This window comes from Bombus bifarius, unplaced genomic scaffold (assembly GCF_011952205.1).
Source record: "Bombus bifarius isolate JDL3187 unplaced genomic scaffold, Bbif_JDL3187 scf7180000007968, whole genome shotgun sequence".
Lineage (NCBI taxonomy): Eukaryota > Metazoa > Arthropoda > Insecta > Hymenoptera > Apidae > Bombus > Bombus bifarius.
Genome location: NW_022884354.1, coordinates 1,124,714 through 1,141,874, shown reverse-complemented (window position 1 = coordinate 1,141,874; position 17,161 = coordinate 1,124,714). Strand labels below are relative to the sequence as shown.

At 42.5% G+C, this 17,161-nt stretch overlaps 1 protein-coding gene across 1 annotated transcript in view; it reads right to left on the bottom strand.

Annotated features, from left to right (window-relative positions):
- LOC117209951 (headcase protein-like) overlaps window positions 1-15,872 on the bottom strand; it is a 28,460-nt gene extending 12,588 nt beyond the window's left edge. Inside the window, exon 1 of the mRNA XM_033452440.1 lies at window positions 14,030-15,872. Within this exon, the coding sequence (XP_033308331.1) occupies window positions 14,030-14,790 (761 nt within the window). The 5' untranslated portion in view covers window positions 14,791-15,872. The remainder of the gene's footprint in view (window positions 1-14,029) is intronic.
- Between the last annotated feature and the right edge of the window lie 1,289 nt (window positions 15,873-17,161).

The following is a 17,161-nucleotide window of genomic DNA, read 5'->3' as shown; positions in this document are numbered from 1 at the left end:
TCGTAATGGTCCGCGTGTATGTTTTGCGAATTCTCGCATAATCGTGTTACGTAAGTCGAAACGAATTTTGTATTTAAAGTCGAGATACACCGGCTGGCGTCATTGTTCCAGGTATATAATTCGAACGATCCCTACCGACCACGATTCGTTCCCAGTAAACACAGCGCTGCTCTATTAACCTTGCTGTTGTTCTCCTCGTTTCTCTTTCGCGTTTCAGTCTCCGTTAAATAGAGGGACTAGCTATATCGGTCGAATTTAATCGAGACTATTCTATTGGAATTTAAGCGAGTATCGCATCATACCCTTAAATAACGTGGAAATTTGCGATACTAGAGTCCATGCGCAATTTTTTACTTCTCGCAGACTCGAGTACGACATCGGTGCCGCTGGTTGAAAATTCTATTTTGTACGCTATGCATATGTATATGTATCGTATATTGTTCTTATGTTTCTATAGTAAGGCGAAGCAAATAAAGCGATTTGAAATTTGTCAAGAGAAAAATCCACGTTAATTGAGATCGCGTAGTCCAAAGTTCGATCGTATCTTTTATTTTCCTGTTCTCGAAGAAGGAATCAAAGTAGGTGGAAAATAATAATAACCGGTAAATTAGAATGGAGAAAAATAGCCGGCTGAACTGTTTTCCAGTAAATCGACCATCTTTTAGTCGTTTGATGTTTCGAGAAATGAGCACGAAAAAGAAGCTCGGGTAGCTATTCACTCGCAATAGAGGCCAATTCTCCTCTTAACTCGAAGGAAGGAACAGGACGAGGAAAGGAAGAAAAATCGGCGTCTCGAGAGAGGTAAACACGACGTTAACAAACCAATTAGCAGTAAACCACCCTCAGGCCCGTAATAATTTACACTTGACTACGCGCGATATACAGCACACGATGCTGTTAAAGAAATAAGCGAAGGAGAGCGAAAAAATTTCTCTCCATCTTCTCGATTCTTTTTGTTTTCTTTCGCTGAGCCAGCTTCTAACCTTAGCGAACGTACAAGAGAGAAAAAGACGCGAGGAAGCTCGGAAAAGCGTAGAAAGGCGAGCAACGTAGGAAACGAAAGATAGCGGGTTCCCGTAAATATGGATTCACAGTGCACCTCCAAGGTATACATAAAGCACGAGTGAACGGTCTTTGTTCCTGCGGAAGTAGCTGCAAATGCTATTCCTTTTTTTCCTTTTATCCGTTTCCTTCCCTATCTCTTGTGCCTTCCCTTTCTTCGGTCGTTTGGTCGAGGAAAAAGTTGGTAATTCGTAGAGAAAGAGAAATGTAGCAGCGAGTCGACGTCCAAAGAATAGAAGAAATCTACTCCTCCATTCGTAAGTATCGAAACGCTTAAGAAAATTGAAATAAACCCTTCAGAATTATTGTCCCGTTTGAAATATTCGCATATGTAATACGATGATCGTAACAACTATGTCATCAATTTCATATAATAGAATTCTCTTCTTGTCTATATCCGTCGTGTCTTCCCACTGCTACTTTCACTTTCTATATTCAACGTTGACATTTTATTATTCTATGCATGCTATAAACAATTTCAGGTTCCGAGCAAACTTCTTCCAGTCTCCCTCGCTTCCAAGTTCAAGATTGAATTTTAAAATAGCCAAGTTTAGGTGACTCGAATAATCCTACGTTACTATATTTATGGACGAGAGTACACATCGAGATTCTGTCAAGACTGTGCGTCACTGGAAAGTGGTCCCCTACGGGAGAACGGTCCTTTCTTTCTTACAATGGAAAAATCACGTTCACGTCCGAACGGATTTTTAATACGATCCTTAATATGCCGCAAAAAGTTAATGGAGGTTTAATTAACATAGCAGCGGATAAGGGGAATCGGGAGAGAATTATTCGCGAAATCTTTGACGGGCTTTTCAAATTAAATCTCGCTGCTCACTGTCACGGCTACCCAGCAGCTCTTGTTATCCATGGTAGACGGCCGCATTATACATTTATACGCTTGACATTGTTCGCTTCTGACGCTGTTAGAATATTCCTAGACTCGTCTCTTCGTCTCTATGAACACTAATGCAATAGTTGGATCTCCGTCTGCACGTATAAATACGTTCAGAAAGAGATGGACTCGCCGAGCGGTAGAATTTAAAGGAAAAACGCTTCGCGACCCCGACAAGCCCCCTCGGGATCACACGTCAATTTACCAAATCCTCCGACAGATTCTCCGACGACCTATTCTTGACGAATATATACGTCAATACATTCCCCCTCGTAAGTATAAGGCCACTTATCCAAAAATTATGTGAAACGGTTAACGATTAAAAAATCGTTCAAACGCTTGAAAATTATTATCTCATTTGCAATCTTACTTTGTAAAGAAATCAGATACTTGGCATTACAATAATCTCGTTAATTACGTATAATTAAATTCCTTTTCCACTGATTTTTTTTTATTACTTTTATTATTATTTGTAGAGTACGATCATTTACGCGACATCATACTTTGAAATTTATATTTTTATAAACGCGTCGTATTCTCGTTACTATTTCTTTTACTACTTATTATCTTCGTTTTTATGGATTTTGATAATTACGTTCACCTTCCTACCCTTTCGTGAATGCGTCGTTATTATTTATAATAAAGTCATTTATAGGGAAGAAACGCAACTCCAGAATGGAATAGTCGTAATTTAAGAAGCAGCGAATATATTAAAAGGAACGATAAGAACATACTACGTAACCGCGATAAGCCATTAAGTCGCTTGGTATTTCGCTTTATCGTGAGCATTAGAAATTCCGATGGATCAGATATTAAACGTCAAACGAGACTCGTTTCGGTGGTTTTATAATCATTCACGTGAATCGCAAATCCGACTAGGTAAACCGTTTCCCATGGGCTACACAGCCGGTTCTCGGACCGGGCGAAACTTATTATCGGCCAGATTTCTATATCGGTCGACATTTGTTTCCGATTCCCGAAAGTGGTCGGCAATGGAACCGGTCGAACCGGTTCCCTCGTAACATTTCGTGTCGGCCAGATAAACATTTTTGCAATAAAACACTCGGTTGCGTATCGTGAACGTCGAAACAGCCGTGGGTTCGACCCGTATTTATCGCGTTGCCGCGACAGAGTCGATCTGTCGTAATTTGTCGTCGTTGAAACTTCAGTTCGATCCCGACAGGAAGAAAAAATATGTAAAAGAAAAGAGCGGAAAAACACGATGAAACGATATTTCGTTCGTTCGATGGAAATGGGCAACGAGGAAAGGGGGAAAAAGGAAGAAAGACGCGAGAAGAAAGAGCGAGTTTCGGCGTTCATGAATGTTAATAACGTTCGGGGAGGCACGTTGTTTTATACCGGCTTTATGCGATTCGAATCTCATTTGCATAAATTTGACAAACACCTCGTTACGAATGCGTCTGCACTCGACCGCATTCGCGTTGCGTGAGTTCCTTCGAAAAGAGCGGAACGAAAGAGGCCACTGGTTACGAACCTCGTTTTTCTTGGTCCCTTTGGTAATGAAAGTTCTGAATTAAGTTTCTTTATTACCACGCTCGCGTTAATTGTCAAGAGAAACAATTCGCGTTCCCAGTACCGAACTTGGATTTCGCACGGTTAATTTTAACACGCTCGACATCGGCTGCAATCCATTTATTTTTAAACACCTAACCGTACCACGCGCTGATTACTCGATGAATCATGCGAGTGTTTCGCCGTTAAACTCGTAATCTTCGTGTACATACCCTGCTCCGTGAAAGTATGTGAACACTTGCCATGAAAATCTTTTACATCCTAATCTGTACGGTGTTATATAAAAAGATTTTGTAGTTTCATTAGCATCCTAATAACGCACGTCTACCGTCATTATGTTGACAAAATTTATTAAACCATTGCAAAATCATATATAAAAATTACAAGACATTTATTGCAACGTTTAATGAAAAACTACTAGTATACCGCGTGAATAGTTATCATACGTATATTATAATTGCTACTAAAGATGGTCTCACAGAATGCACTTTCAAATTTCTTTCAAAATTTACCGATACGATCATGACAAATCTGTCCCATTACAACGCTAACGATGCGTGAAAATGTTTCGTATAACACATAGAATGTATTCATAAAAGGTACCTACGTGTGTTTGAATACATTCGCGAACCTGTATACTTCCCTCCTTTTTCTGTTACGAGAAAAGGAGAGGGGAAAAAGAACTTGGCTAAATTGACTGGTTAAAAATGCGCCGATAATAAAGTCGCCCTGTTATTATTAACCGCGATATACCATGAACGAAGAGCAACACCAGGGAATCAGAGGTGAACTCGGGGGTGAAAATTTGAAGTTCACGGTAACCCTGCTGAGCAGCCTGATATAATAAAGTTTAATCCCTTTATAAACTTTCCCGCTCACCGCGACGATATAACCGCGCGTTTCGTTCGAGAAAAACCGTCAGCCTTAACTAGACGCGTTGAAATTACGCATCAGCGTAGAAGAATAGAGGCATAATGGAGCGTAGAGAACCCAGAGAATATAGGGAGAGTTTTCCTTAACCCTGCTGTTTTTATTAAGTTTATACAACTCGAAATAAAAATTATCTCGGTAGATATTAATATATTGGGAATAATATACATATAACAATATATAGATGTTTGGCTTTGGAATTCGATACGAAGCATCTCGTTTATTTTACTTGAAATATTTTACAACGACCAAAGAAGAGAAAGAGAAACAAGGCGAACGACGAAAATTAAATACACGCAGAAAGGGGCAATTTATTTCAATGAAGTTACACTAACGGTACGTTTGAAAAAATGTCCTGTTGTACAATTAGAAGGTATCGATCGTACGAACCTTGATGGCATTTCACTCCGATTTACCCAAAAGAAATCACTAAACGAGAACAAATATTTATGGAACAATTATTTCGAATTCTTATTCTGTTCCATAAGAAGGAACACGTAAATCGTGCTCTTATGGCCAGTAAATGTCACGATTACAATTAAGAAGCAACAAAACCAACGTTTACGAGATTTTCATTCTTTCGGTTAGCTTCGTTTTCGGCTCTTTTATCGTCCCCCGAAGTATAGGCTTGGTATTATTCTTTAATTGCACGAGACCGTTCGAGAGCAGAATGCAAACGCGTAACGAGGTAAATTGTAGCCGCTGGCTTTCAAATTATACTCGCATGATCGTATTTAATCGTACGATAATTGCCAACGAGAAGCGAAGCTACGTATTAATGTCGGCGCCCCTTTCGAAACGCATACGTTTCGCTTCGTAGCAAGGGTAGACTATACATTACCACCTTCCATAAGTATTTAGCCATCTAATGGAATTGTGCGAAAAGGCTGATATTTTTATTATATATTACATATAAATTTTACGTTTTTCTATCGTTAGTGCCGTGCCCTTTTGCCATAACTGAGATCAAATGTTCTGTTAAACCGAAATTGAGACTGCATATCTATCTGAGTACATCTGACTACATATTTATCTGTAACGAATAGCTGACACTTCATAAAATCTATATAAACTACATCGTGGAGTACACGTATTTCAATTGCTTTAAGATGCTAACTTTACACATTGTCTGCAGTCTCTTAACTCGAGTGTCTTTTCAGAATCAATTTTCATCTTCTTCAATTATTTGTCATGTTTCGACCACTTAATTTACGCCACTTAATACTAACCTCCCGACGTACGATTTAATTGAAATAAGCTCGTCGCTAACTCTATACGCTTGCCCGAGATAAAATCAGAGATCAAAATTAGATTAACTAGTTTTATTTTGAAAGTATATTTTATACAATTAGGTTAACTACTACGATTACAAGGAATAACAGGAAATCATTCTTGGCTCGCATGGCAACGGAATTACAAATAACAAATAGATATTTTATATATTTGCAATAATTTGGGAATGTCCAAATACTCGATACAAGTACTGTTCTTATTCCTGAAACGAGTGCACACGGTGGCTAGGCGGTGGAATAAAAAACCATATTAAATGGAAAAACAAACAGCGTCGGTTGTTTGGTGGACGAGCGGTGAAATTTCCGATAGCAGTCGATCCGTAAAAATTCTATTTTCAGTTATCGACGACTCGATTAACCTCAGTCCCCCCCCCCCTCTCTCTCTTTCTTTCGCTCCTCTGTACCACCGCTTTGTAAATCGAATCGAACAATTACGAAATGAATAACTCGTAACCGATACGACCCCATTCGATTGCGACTGCATAATAATCGAGTTGAAATGTCAGGGTTGTTGCCATCGTGTATGCATTTATGTATATATTATATACAGTGTGCCAGACCTGATTTTACAGCCAAACTTTGTAATTATACTTTGGACATGATTACAAAAAATAATACATAAGCATAGACGGCTTAAAGCTTCGTTAGTGCTGGAGTGATGCACTTTCGTTGCCCCGGCAAAACACTGATTTTGGTTGCTATATTAAAAGATAATTGCAAATAAAGCAATTATTTAACTTCCGTCAAACCTTTGAATTTTATCAGCTTAAGCTACATACTTGGAAGCATTGCTGTAAAAGCTGTAAGGCAAAAATAATCTTACCGATCGACAAAATCATTAGCTATTAATACCTACTACGTATTAAAATGTCCACTGATCTTATCCGTACCAAATCCTTAATTGTTTTAGACACGTTGTGTATCTTAAGCGCTGGGAACAAGATCTAAAACAGCTTTTCTATCCGCGAAATTCAATTCCTGGTTACGATAAGTGGTACACATTGTCGTGTTTAAGTGGTAGATAAATAACTATGAATATTTAAGGAATAATTAATGTCGATGCTCACGAGATGTGCCAAGTAATCATGTAGTCGAACATCAACGTAGTTGCTTATGTCTGTACTAGGAGTAGAAGCAATTATTCATCGTCGGAGGGGATCGTCGCGTGCTGCTCACCGAGCGGAAGCGTTTCTGTCGCGTGGTTCTGCGGTGGAAAACGGTCATTACGTGGAATCGCGAAGTAATAGTGGAAATAAGCCGAAAGAAAAGGGATCCGGGATAGGAAGGACGAGTTCGGGGATTGACCCTGAACCCCGACCCTTCGGGCCGACGAACCGCCCCAAGGATATCTTAAAGACGACGGGGCGAGATGTTTCACTCGTTCTCACTTTTCGCGCTGAGATTCACCTGAATCGTACGTGTTACGTATCACAAAACGTAAACATTGTATAGTCTCGATCGACCATTTGCAGTCTGACCAACATTTGTCACTTCGTTTTAACAGGTTTGTAATAAACTACTCTTCAAACTTACTCGTAATTTGAATGAATTTTCGTATCTTTGTAATGCATAATTTAGTGGATGCAAAGAGTACTTGGTCACGGCGTCCTTTTCCAGCGAAGTGCTTTTGTATAAAATTCTATATTTCGTATTATCAAATTTTTGTAGTCGTGTAAAAGTATTAGGAAACGAGACGAAATTTAATATACTCGGACCTAATAATTAATCGGTATGAAAATATTTATCATGTCATTAAAGCGTTAGTGAAATTTCAAAATATTTTATACCACGTATACGATAAAAACAGATGAGTGTTCTAGTACTTTCGTAAGCCGGTGTACGTAGTTCCAAACGCTTTAACCCTTTCGTCTTCGCGATTTCCATTTACCTGACGCAGCCGCAAACTCGAGCTTCCCGTCCAGGTAGTAGTAGTATACACGTTATCGCTATCTGGTAAGCTTACACGCACGCGTCGATCTCGAGGAATCGTGCAACTTTAGATCGCGAAACGAAACGAAGAATTCACAGGTGCCCCCCTCGAGTTTATGCGAAGCAGAATTCCTCTCTCCGACCTCGGCAGAAAGTCGCCGAATTATACGAACGAGCGTGTTTTCCCGTCGAGTAAACGAAATGCTCGAAAGAATTTGAGAAATTCCACTCGAAAACGGTTCCTCCCCCATGGACGATATTGCCCCTCAACTGCGAATTAAACTAGAAAGCGCGCATGGAATTTTACCGCATCGCCAAAAATTCAATGATTCTTCCCGCCGAGTGCCATTCTCTTTCCGGGTGCCCTAACCGTAAATCTACATCGAACAATCGGGATATCCGAATCTTGGCATCCTTCAAAAGCATGAAATTTATTGAAACAGCAGCCTGATTGGATCAATCGACGAGGAATTTGTAGAAAGACGAATGGATCTTGCGTTCGGTCTCTGCTAGTTTTTAATTACCATTAGGCTAACAGCCGCGATCTCGAATTTGAAGATTGATTCCCATTAGCTCCGTGCATCCCTTATTTACCGTTAGGCAGTTCCCCCAGCGATCCACTCTTGTTCGCCAGTCCCTTTGAAGCGAGGTACCGTGGTCGATCCCTCAAAGCGATAATTCGTAGGCGGCAGTAAAGCATCAAAGTTCTTCGTCGACGAATGCTTTGATACGTCTACATATATATTATATATATATATACATATATATGTATATCGTATTCCGCCTCTTACGAACAGCCTAATGAGATCGTAAAACGCGTGCAAAATAAGGATCCACGAGTTTCCACCCCTCGTACGAATTATTCGATACAAAGGATGGGACGAGGAGACGAAGAGGGGATGAAAATCGCGTAGGAAGAACGAATTCAAATGAAAGAGAGAAACGAGTGATCGTGGAGACGGCTGTGTAACACTACCAACCACCTCTCTCTACTGTCGTTATTTATTTTTGCTTAAAACGCGAGTAACGCGACGAGGGAGGAACAAACCCCTTGGCTCGTCGCACTTCAGCGAAAGCGGGATTTATAGGTCGCGTTGCGGCGCCAAAATGTCTCTATATGCGTGGCATAACGCGAGGGTGATCGCGAAGCAGTCTGGATGAAAAAAGAATCACGACCGGCATAAATTCGAATCGCCTCCCTGGAAAAATGTCGACGAAATATCAACGAGAGAGCTCCGAACACACCCCTTCTTCCGCTCGTGCGTTTTCTTTACAGTGGAGAACCATTCGCAATTTGCAATTCGATGGTGTGTTCGAGATAATGGATCGCTCGAAGTTGGTCCTTTTAATCGAAGCATAAAGGATTACAACACGATGGAGTTCCTTGCTTCGGTAGTGTTCTTTGAGATAGAGAACCATGCATAATTCGTAATTCGATAATACATTCGAGATTACGGATCATATAATATCGATGGTTTTAATCGATCTTTTTCCTATGCAACCATTGACAAATTGGCGATAGCGAATCATTTGGAATTGGTCGTTTTAGTATTACGACGATTGGCTAGTTGCGAGCGTAATTTCAACACCAAAAATTAACAAAATACAGTTTTCGTTATACTTGTGGGGATGCTCGACATCTTCGATCGTTTGACGTTTGAAATATACGCGGAAAAGTCGCAAAACGATAGGCGGAGACTTTTCGATACGAACGTGAATAATCATGTTTAGTCTTACGCACAAAGGAACGATGCAACGAAATAAAGTTGCGAGATTTTTAAATTCCTAGGAAAAGAAATTCACGAAAGTTGAAAAGGATGGAAAATAACAAGACGAAGGATAGAGTTCCAGAAGATTAAGCTCGCGGTGCCCATCTTCCGAGGATGGAAGAACCCGAAGAGCTACAAAGGGGGACTTTTTAACAACATTCCCGGCGTTCGGCCCGTTTAAATACATCGCGGTGGCGTGATTCCATGCAGTTGGCCTTGGAGGCTGTTAGAGCGTCAAGCTCCTCTCTTCGCTCGCTGGCCCTGAGGAGGTGGCCACGGTCAAGGCTACGAGCACTCTCTCTCCTCTCTTTCTTTCCCTCTCTCCTTCTTTCTTCAACCATCCTATGCCATTCCTCTCTTCCTCCATCGCTTTACCATCCTCGTCGCATTACCCCCAATGGTAACCAATACCAGCTCGTATCTCTTGTTCGACACGTGTACATATACAGGGTGTTTCAAAAAGTTCGTATCAAACTTGAGAAATACGTAGCGGTCTTTCTTTCTCTTCCGGCAGACACAATTTAGATATTCTACGCTTAACATAACAGTTTCTCTTTGAAATTCTGACACGAATAAAACTGCAACTCACCCCTCTATTACAACGCTCCCGAAGTTTGATCCAATTTTTTAAAACACTCTGCATATTTCCATCTTACATGTACATCTATAGGTGAGAAAGCAAAGAGAGGGAGAAAGGGGAGGAAGAGCCGCAAGTCGACCGGTGCATTTCACTGCGCGTGAACCACGAACTGCGAAATATCTGCCAGTGCGATTCGCATCGGCGCGTTCGAAACGAAAAAGGAGATAGTCGCCTCCCTGTTGCTTGGTTCGATCACGATAAAGGTGATGGGACGCCTGGATCCAACGATGCACGAATTTCAGGACTCGCTCCTTGTGTACACCCTGATGGAACCAAGTGAGATTTCGCGTCGATAACAAGGAAAATAAATAATTTGCACCTTGGAGAAACACCAAGATAAAGGGCTTATCAGATTGCCGAGTGTCCGTACCGTGAACCGTTGCAACAATTTACGTTAAGCACGGTTTCGTGCACGACGTAGAAATAACATTGTCGAAAACGGAGAAAGTACGAGGAATTATTAAACGTCATGCTCGCTGGTTAACGACGAAGATTAAAGAGAAAAGTTTCCAGATACGAATCCAACGCCGTCAACGGGATCCAGTCAAAATAAAGAATCGCGTAACCGATGAATACAGAGATAGATACATACATTGTACGATGTGTTTAGCGAAAAGAGATTTCAGCGAGGACTACCCATCGAACCCGATGGAAAATAAACAGAAATAGGACAAGTTCCAAGACTGGATCTAAATATAGGATATACCCAGTGTGCGTACTATGGGTGGGGCATCCTCGTAATCGTCTCTGTTTGCCACTTTTCCTCTCCTTGCTCTCTTCGCCAGGAGAACTCTAAAAGACGACCTATAACCGTACGCCCATAGAATCCATAGTCCAACGACTTACGCGTCCGAGAAAACAGGCCTCCGCGTTCATTCATATCCTACGATACGCGCGTCTAGAGACACTTTCCTCGCCACGATATGCGACTTGGACGATTGATTTCTTGCTCTCTTTCGTTCTCAACCCCCCTGTTTTCGCGCTGGTTTAGTAGTTTCCTAAGAATGCATCGATTTGCACGGGCTCAATTTGCTTTTGTCGATGTAGTAAAGCAATTCGTGAAAGTCGTTGTATCGTATAATCTATGAAAAACCTATTATCACTGAAATATATAGCGCTATATGCTTCGTGAGTTTCGCTCTGTGCTATTACCGTATATACTCTTACGTGCGAAGACGTAACAGCAACGAATATATTCGGTGGAATTATAAAATTCATAAGCTAACAATTGGAGAATTGCAGACCTCTCAGTAAGACAGTCAGATTTAATGTTCTGAAGGTCTCTAAAGGGACAGAATCTAAGAAAAGTTTCAAGAAATTCTAAGATTATAAAATTCATAAGCTAACGATATTCGGTGGAAATAAGAACGCGACAGTTTCGTCGGTAGAATAGTCAATAGCAAGTACATGTGCAGTAACATAAAAAGACTTTCCCGATCGTGCACACGGCTCGTTTGATTTTTAACGCTTCGCCCAACGTTCCAATTCGAATAAATATCTCTGAAAGTTTGAATAACGAAAGATCGCGGATAAAAAGACCGATTGAACATTGTGTTTACGATTTCTTAAAAGACCGGCAGCGACAAAGGCAGTGTAACGTCGCCTGAGAAGAAACGCCTGGAGGCATAGTAGGCTATCTACGATTTAGATCATCGGCCGGTCCTTTCAAAGATGCGAGCGAGGATCGAATTACCAGCTCAATTCATCCATGAACTTCTGCGTAGCCGAATATATCGCGTGTTTGCGAAGAGCCGCCGGTATTGTACGCTCGAACGAACCTACCGAAAACGTCGCCGATACGCGTTATATTTCTCGATCCGACACCCTTCCTTTCACTTCGCAAAGATTCCGTGCGTTTTCTTCTTTCTATCGGTTTCTGAAGCACAAGAGAGACCGCTTTTCCCGTCATTTGGCCACCATCTGGCTCCTTCGACCAAAGTATTTCGCGAAACACCGTTCTTTCTCTCTCTCTTTCTCTATCTCTCCTTTCTCCACAGCGATTATTTATAGCCGTATATATATACGCCGCAAACGCGAAACAACTCCAACGCCCAAGAGATGAAAATATTCCCGGCCGCGTTTTTTATACGAGCTTCGAAATCGCGCTATAAAAGGAGGAACGACGGAAGCGTGTGCTTTCCATACGGAATACGTTCGTACGTTTTAACCCCCTGAAATACGCGATTCCATCGTCCCCGCGCTGCTTCTCGCGAGGCTGAACTTTAACACGACACATTCAAGGGCGTGACAAAAGCTCTATATCGAAAATCCTTCGAAATCCTTCGCCCTTCTTACCCTCGCGTTTATCATTTTTGTCTTGCTTCCAAGGTATGAGAATCATAAGAGGAAACTAGAGATACATATACGACGTTCCGGTTTAATCTTTATGCCAGGATATTCAAATATATACGCATAGGCGAACATTATTGTATATTTTTCCACTGTGAGATTCGCCTACCGTTAAAATTTATTCTTCTTCGTAGTAGGAATAGACAGTCGCAAAATTCTAAAACGAATTTTTCAAAATCGCGCTTGCAACATTTTTCCGTATCGTTTCTTTCTACTTTTTAATTTATCAGGTTGTCCACTGTAAATGATTCGTACAGTTTGGTCAGAAAATTATCTGGTCATCTGAGTATTTTACGTTCAATTTATAAAGCATAGTTGCTTCTCATTGTACGAACCTAACTTATTTTCAAACTACTGACCTATTAGTGTACACTGATAAATATTTATCGGGATTAGATTATTTCTAAATATTCGTTCTTACTGTTTCATAATTGTCGATAAGATATGCTAAATTATGCGTGAGCAATCGGATATTCTTAAGACTGCGTATTAAAAACTGTGCAATTAATCGAAGAATAATGAATTTCTTTTAGCAAAGATTAAAAGAAACTTCTTTATAGCGGAATAAATCAAATACGGTATATAGGTTGAGATATCCTGATTAAGTGTGTCAAGGTCACTCAATTTTTTTTTTCTGTTCGCTCTAGTATCAACATATATTCCGCGTGATAGTTCTATCGAAGTTACCTTGCCAATTTAACCAAATGACTAATGGCGTGGGATGAAAATGACGCGAAGGAGAGAACGAGTAACTAGTAGTGACTACATATTAAGCCTGCGATTCGAAAGAAACGTTCCTCTTATCGACGTCACTGAAAGTAAACCAGCGAGGCCAGAAGAGCTTGCGTGGGAGAGAAACGTGACCACTTTGATAAGGGATCGCGATAATTGTATTCTTACACGTTGTGGACCTCACAGGAAGCCATCGGTATCGTGACCGCCGGGCCAATTATTGTTTGTAACAAGCCAACCACTTTTTCCCCCTTCCACTTTCAATTCAAAAAACCTCGGTTAATTTCTGCCGCGTAAATTCACGTAATTGCAAAGGGTCACCACCGACTTAAAAAACTTTTCGCCTATCTCCATCTCGCATCGCGTAAGCAGGATATTAATTTTCTACTTCAGTGACGTTCATCGTGACAAACAAATTGTACGTTACGATTTGCGTATACGTGGGTTATGCGTTTCAAATTTGGGCATTAAGCTTGGATATGCATACAAATATGGAAATTAAACTTTGAATCCTATCGTAGATGAAATTTCATCCCACGCGAATTGTTCTGACTTTCCTAAAAAAAACAACTTGTTTCGATCGTCGTTATCGAATTACACGTGCGATGTGTCTTTCGGAAACCACGTTGATCGACTTTACAAATTGAAGTCGTTTGAGTAATAATAACTTTTTGTAAGATGTACAAGTTTTACGAGTGACCATATATCATATGCATATCCAGCTTAATTGCACAAGATAATATTAATTACCCTGTTTTAAGAATCAGATTGTAAATAAACCGATAAACAGAGCTGTATCAATGTAGGTTCGATTTAGTACTTTATACAGCACAAAAAAATAAAAGATAAGAAGAAGATAAGTAATAAAAAAGAAAGCAGAAAAAGGTTAAAAACTCACCGAGCTCGATCACTGAAGAAATCAACCTTGCTCTTCTTCTTCATAATGACCTGGGGCTGATGAAGGGGGCTAACGCTGGGTTCGCTGGTGGCCGGTGGTGAACTGGAACCAGTGCTGGACGAGAGCGAGCCAGCCCTTCCACGGCCGGATTCGATCAACTGTGCCTCGGTTGGACCGCGACCATTCGTCGAAACGTGATTGCCGTGGCTCGGTGGTCCAGCCGAAACGGCTAAAGTAGGTCTGGTATTCTGACGATTGCGTCGTTTCTTCTTCTTCGCCTCGTTCTCGTCTTGCCTGTTACCAGTAACGTTCCCGGTTCCCGGTGGCATCCAATCGAGATCTTTCTTCAGATGTCCACGTCCGCAACGACAGCCGCACGCTTTAAAGGCCAGATCGTAACCCTTTTTCGTCCAAAGATTCTGATGGCGCTGTCGCTCGGACCAGCTACGGGCGCGTCCGCAACTCTTCAAATACGTAAGCACGGTTTGCTCCCAGGCGTCGAAACACTCGCGATGCATGAACTGGCCGATCGGGCAGTTATCGTTGTTGCACATCACCTTGACCGCGTCGTGTAGAGCGTTTAAGCGAATTAAAGCGTCACCCCGGAGGCACTCGCCGGTAGGCGTGCAGCAACGGGTCGTCTGATTCTGTGTTAGCAGGTTGTTCTCCATCGTGTCGTTCATACCACCGCCACCGGCTCCTCCACCGCCGTTCTCCATCAGTACACCAGCGTGGCCGTTCGCGTGACGCCGCGGTGCCATCACTTCCTCCTCACGGATCGATGTCAAACCCGCCCTTACGAACCGGCCCGTCTCTTCCAACTCGTTGTACACCGTTGTGAACCACAAACCGACGCTTCGTATCGTGTTTTCTCGATTCTAGGGAAACTAGGTAAGTGACACTCCGGTCGTAGACAAAATAGCTAATCAGAGGTAAACTTCTGCACGGCTAAGCGTTATACAACTTCGTTTCTTTCACGTTACCCCTCGGTTATTCTATTCTTTCATCTTCACGCATTTCCCGCGTCTCGGTTGCGTCGTCACACGCACATCCATTCAATGAGTGGCTTCTTGATGGTTTGCCAAGTGGCGCGCAGTAAATTGCAGAGACACGCAGCGGATGTATCTGGTACTGAAAGAAAAAACGGCGGGCACCACAACGAGAAAAATCGCGCCGGTTCGATCGGTGATCAGGGACAGAACGAACACACGCTGGAACTAAGTGTCATTCGCTGATGTTCTTTCCTCCCGACACGGAGAATTTGTGAAAAAAAGAAGTAATGGTCACTCCAAGCACGATTACAAGAAATATCACTGTAAGAAACGAGCGCGACTCGGTTTCGAAAAGAATCTGTCTTTCGGTCGTGGCGTCGCAATGTGTTTCGTGCAACAAAGTCAAGGTCAGCGTGGTTCCGCGACGCCACGTCGCGGTAGTTTCGACAAAGTCTAAGTCTCTCGATGACTGTTCGTACTCGAAACTGCGTATATTGTCGACGAAGGCCTCGGATACTCGGTGTCCAACGATATCGTACGAAAGATGATTCTCTAACCGGCACGGTCGGGCAAATGTGTCGGTTCGCTCTCGTCCGTCGAATGTCAGGGTCACCGGCGCAGAGCGCGCGCAGCGTGGAACGCAATTTTCGATCGAAGTTCCGTGACGCGTTCCCCGGTTCGCTCAAACGAAAGAGGAGACGACGACGACGACGACGACGGCGACACAACGGATCCAACAAAACCTACACGAGGCACACCGAGGCTCCGCTTCCTTCTCTTTTCTTTTTCTCTCGTGCCACACGGAGAGTCCACGACGAAAAACACTTGCTCGCACGTAGGGTGCACCAGTCACTGAGCGCCGGCGACGACAGCGTGCCGGCTGCCGTGGCTCGGCGCGCGGGCGAGCGCGAAAGTGAGGCCCCATTGGGTGAAAGCGAAAGCATGGTGGGGGTCACGGCTAGCGCGCCAATCGATGCGCGCCGTTGTCGTCCCTCCGACGGGCGCACGCTACCTCTCTATATTTCTGTCCTTCTCCTACTTATACGTCTGTCCTTCTCGCACTCGCAGCCGGCGCTGCAACACGAGCGCGCGTTTTACTTTTCGAAGCCGGCGAGGAGGCCTACGAATATGTAATCCTGGATACGGGTGTACGCGTACGTGCAAGGGGACGTGTTTGCGCCACGAATACTATCGCGAGTCGACGTATCTCTCGAACTTACGCAGAAATCGTAACGAGATAATGCTCTGTAAATTGAAAATTCACTTCTACCGGATCCCGAATCTCGTTTGCGAAGGGAAAGCGGGTTGAACGACTCGGAAGGAAACACCCAGAGACAGAGTTGAATTAACGCAGTCAGAAATGGCGTTCGTGGATCGGCACGAAGGAAACTGAACTCTTGTCTATTTTTTTATGCTTCGATGCTTCGTACTGGCTGATGTCCACGGAAACATCTCAATCTCGTACCCCGTATCACGTGGAAAACCTTTTCGATGTTCGATTATATGCACGATACGTTGTTGAAAATTTTCGTGAGTCTCTCTATCGCTTTGACGTAGTAGTTGGCAGCGTAATACGTAATACAGTGAGTGTACGTGCCCGATTCCACGTCTCTATTTCTAATTAGCAATGACTCAACTCGAGACGTATGGTCGCATGCCAATGATAAGCGGATGTACAATATTTTGCGCGTATTCTAGTTGTCGTAGAAGTACGTCCAAGTATTTACTTGTAGTCCTATATACAATTTCGAACAAGGACACGAAACATTCTAAAAACCGAGCACGAATTCCCTTCGAAGCGTTATATGTCGCGTATTCTTGCGGTCAGTAAATACGCTGCTCTGGTGACAGTGTATACATGCTCGCTACACTCTGTTTTTCCCGAATGTAACTTCTCTCGTGTGTACTCTCGCTTCCAGGGATCACCGGTATGAAACACAACCGTATGCGTTTCACGAGGTGTAAATATTTACGCCGCTGGCCCTTGGATATATTACATCGAAATTCTAGAGAGAACGGTCGCGGTTCTTTTTGCGTCGCGAACTTAACCTCTTCTGTACGCGCCGTATTTTCGCGACGCGAGTTTTTTTTACGCTGTTCGCGCCTTAATATCGTACTCGTTATAAATTTCGATGACACA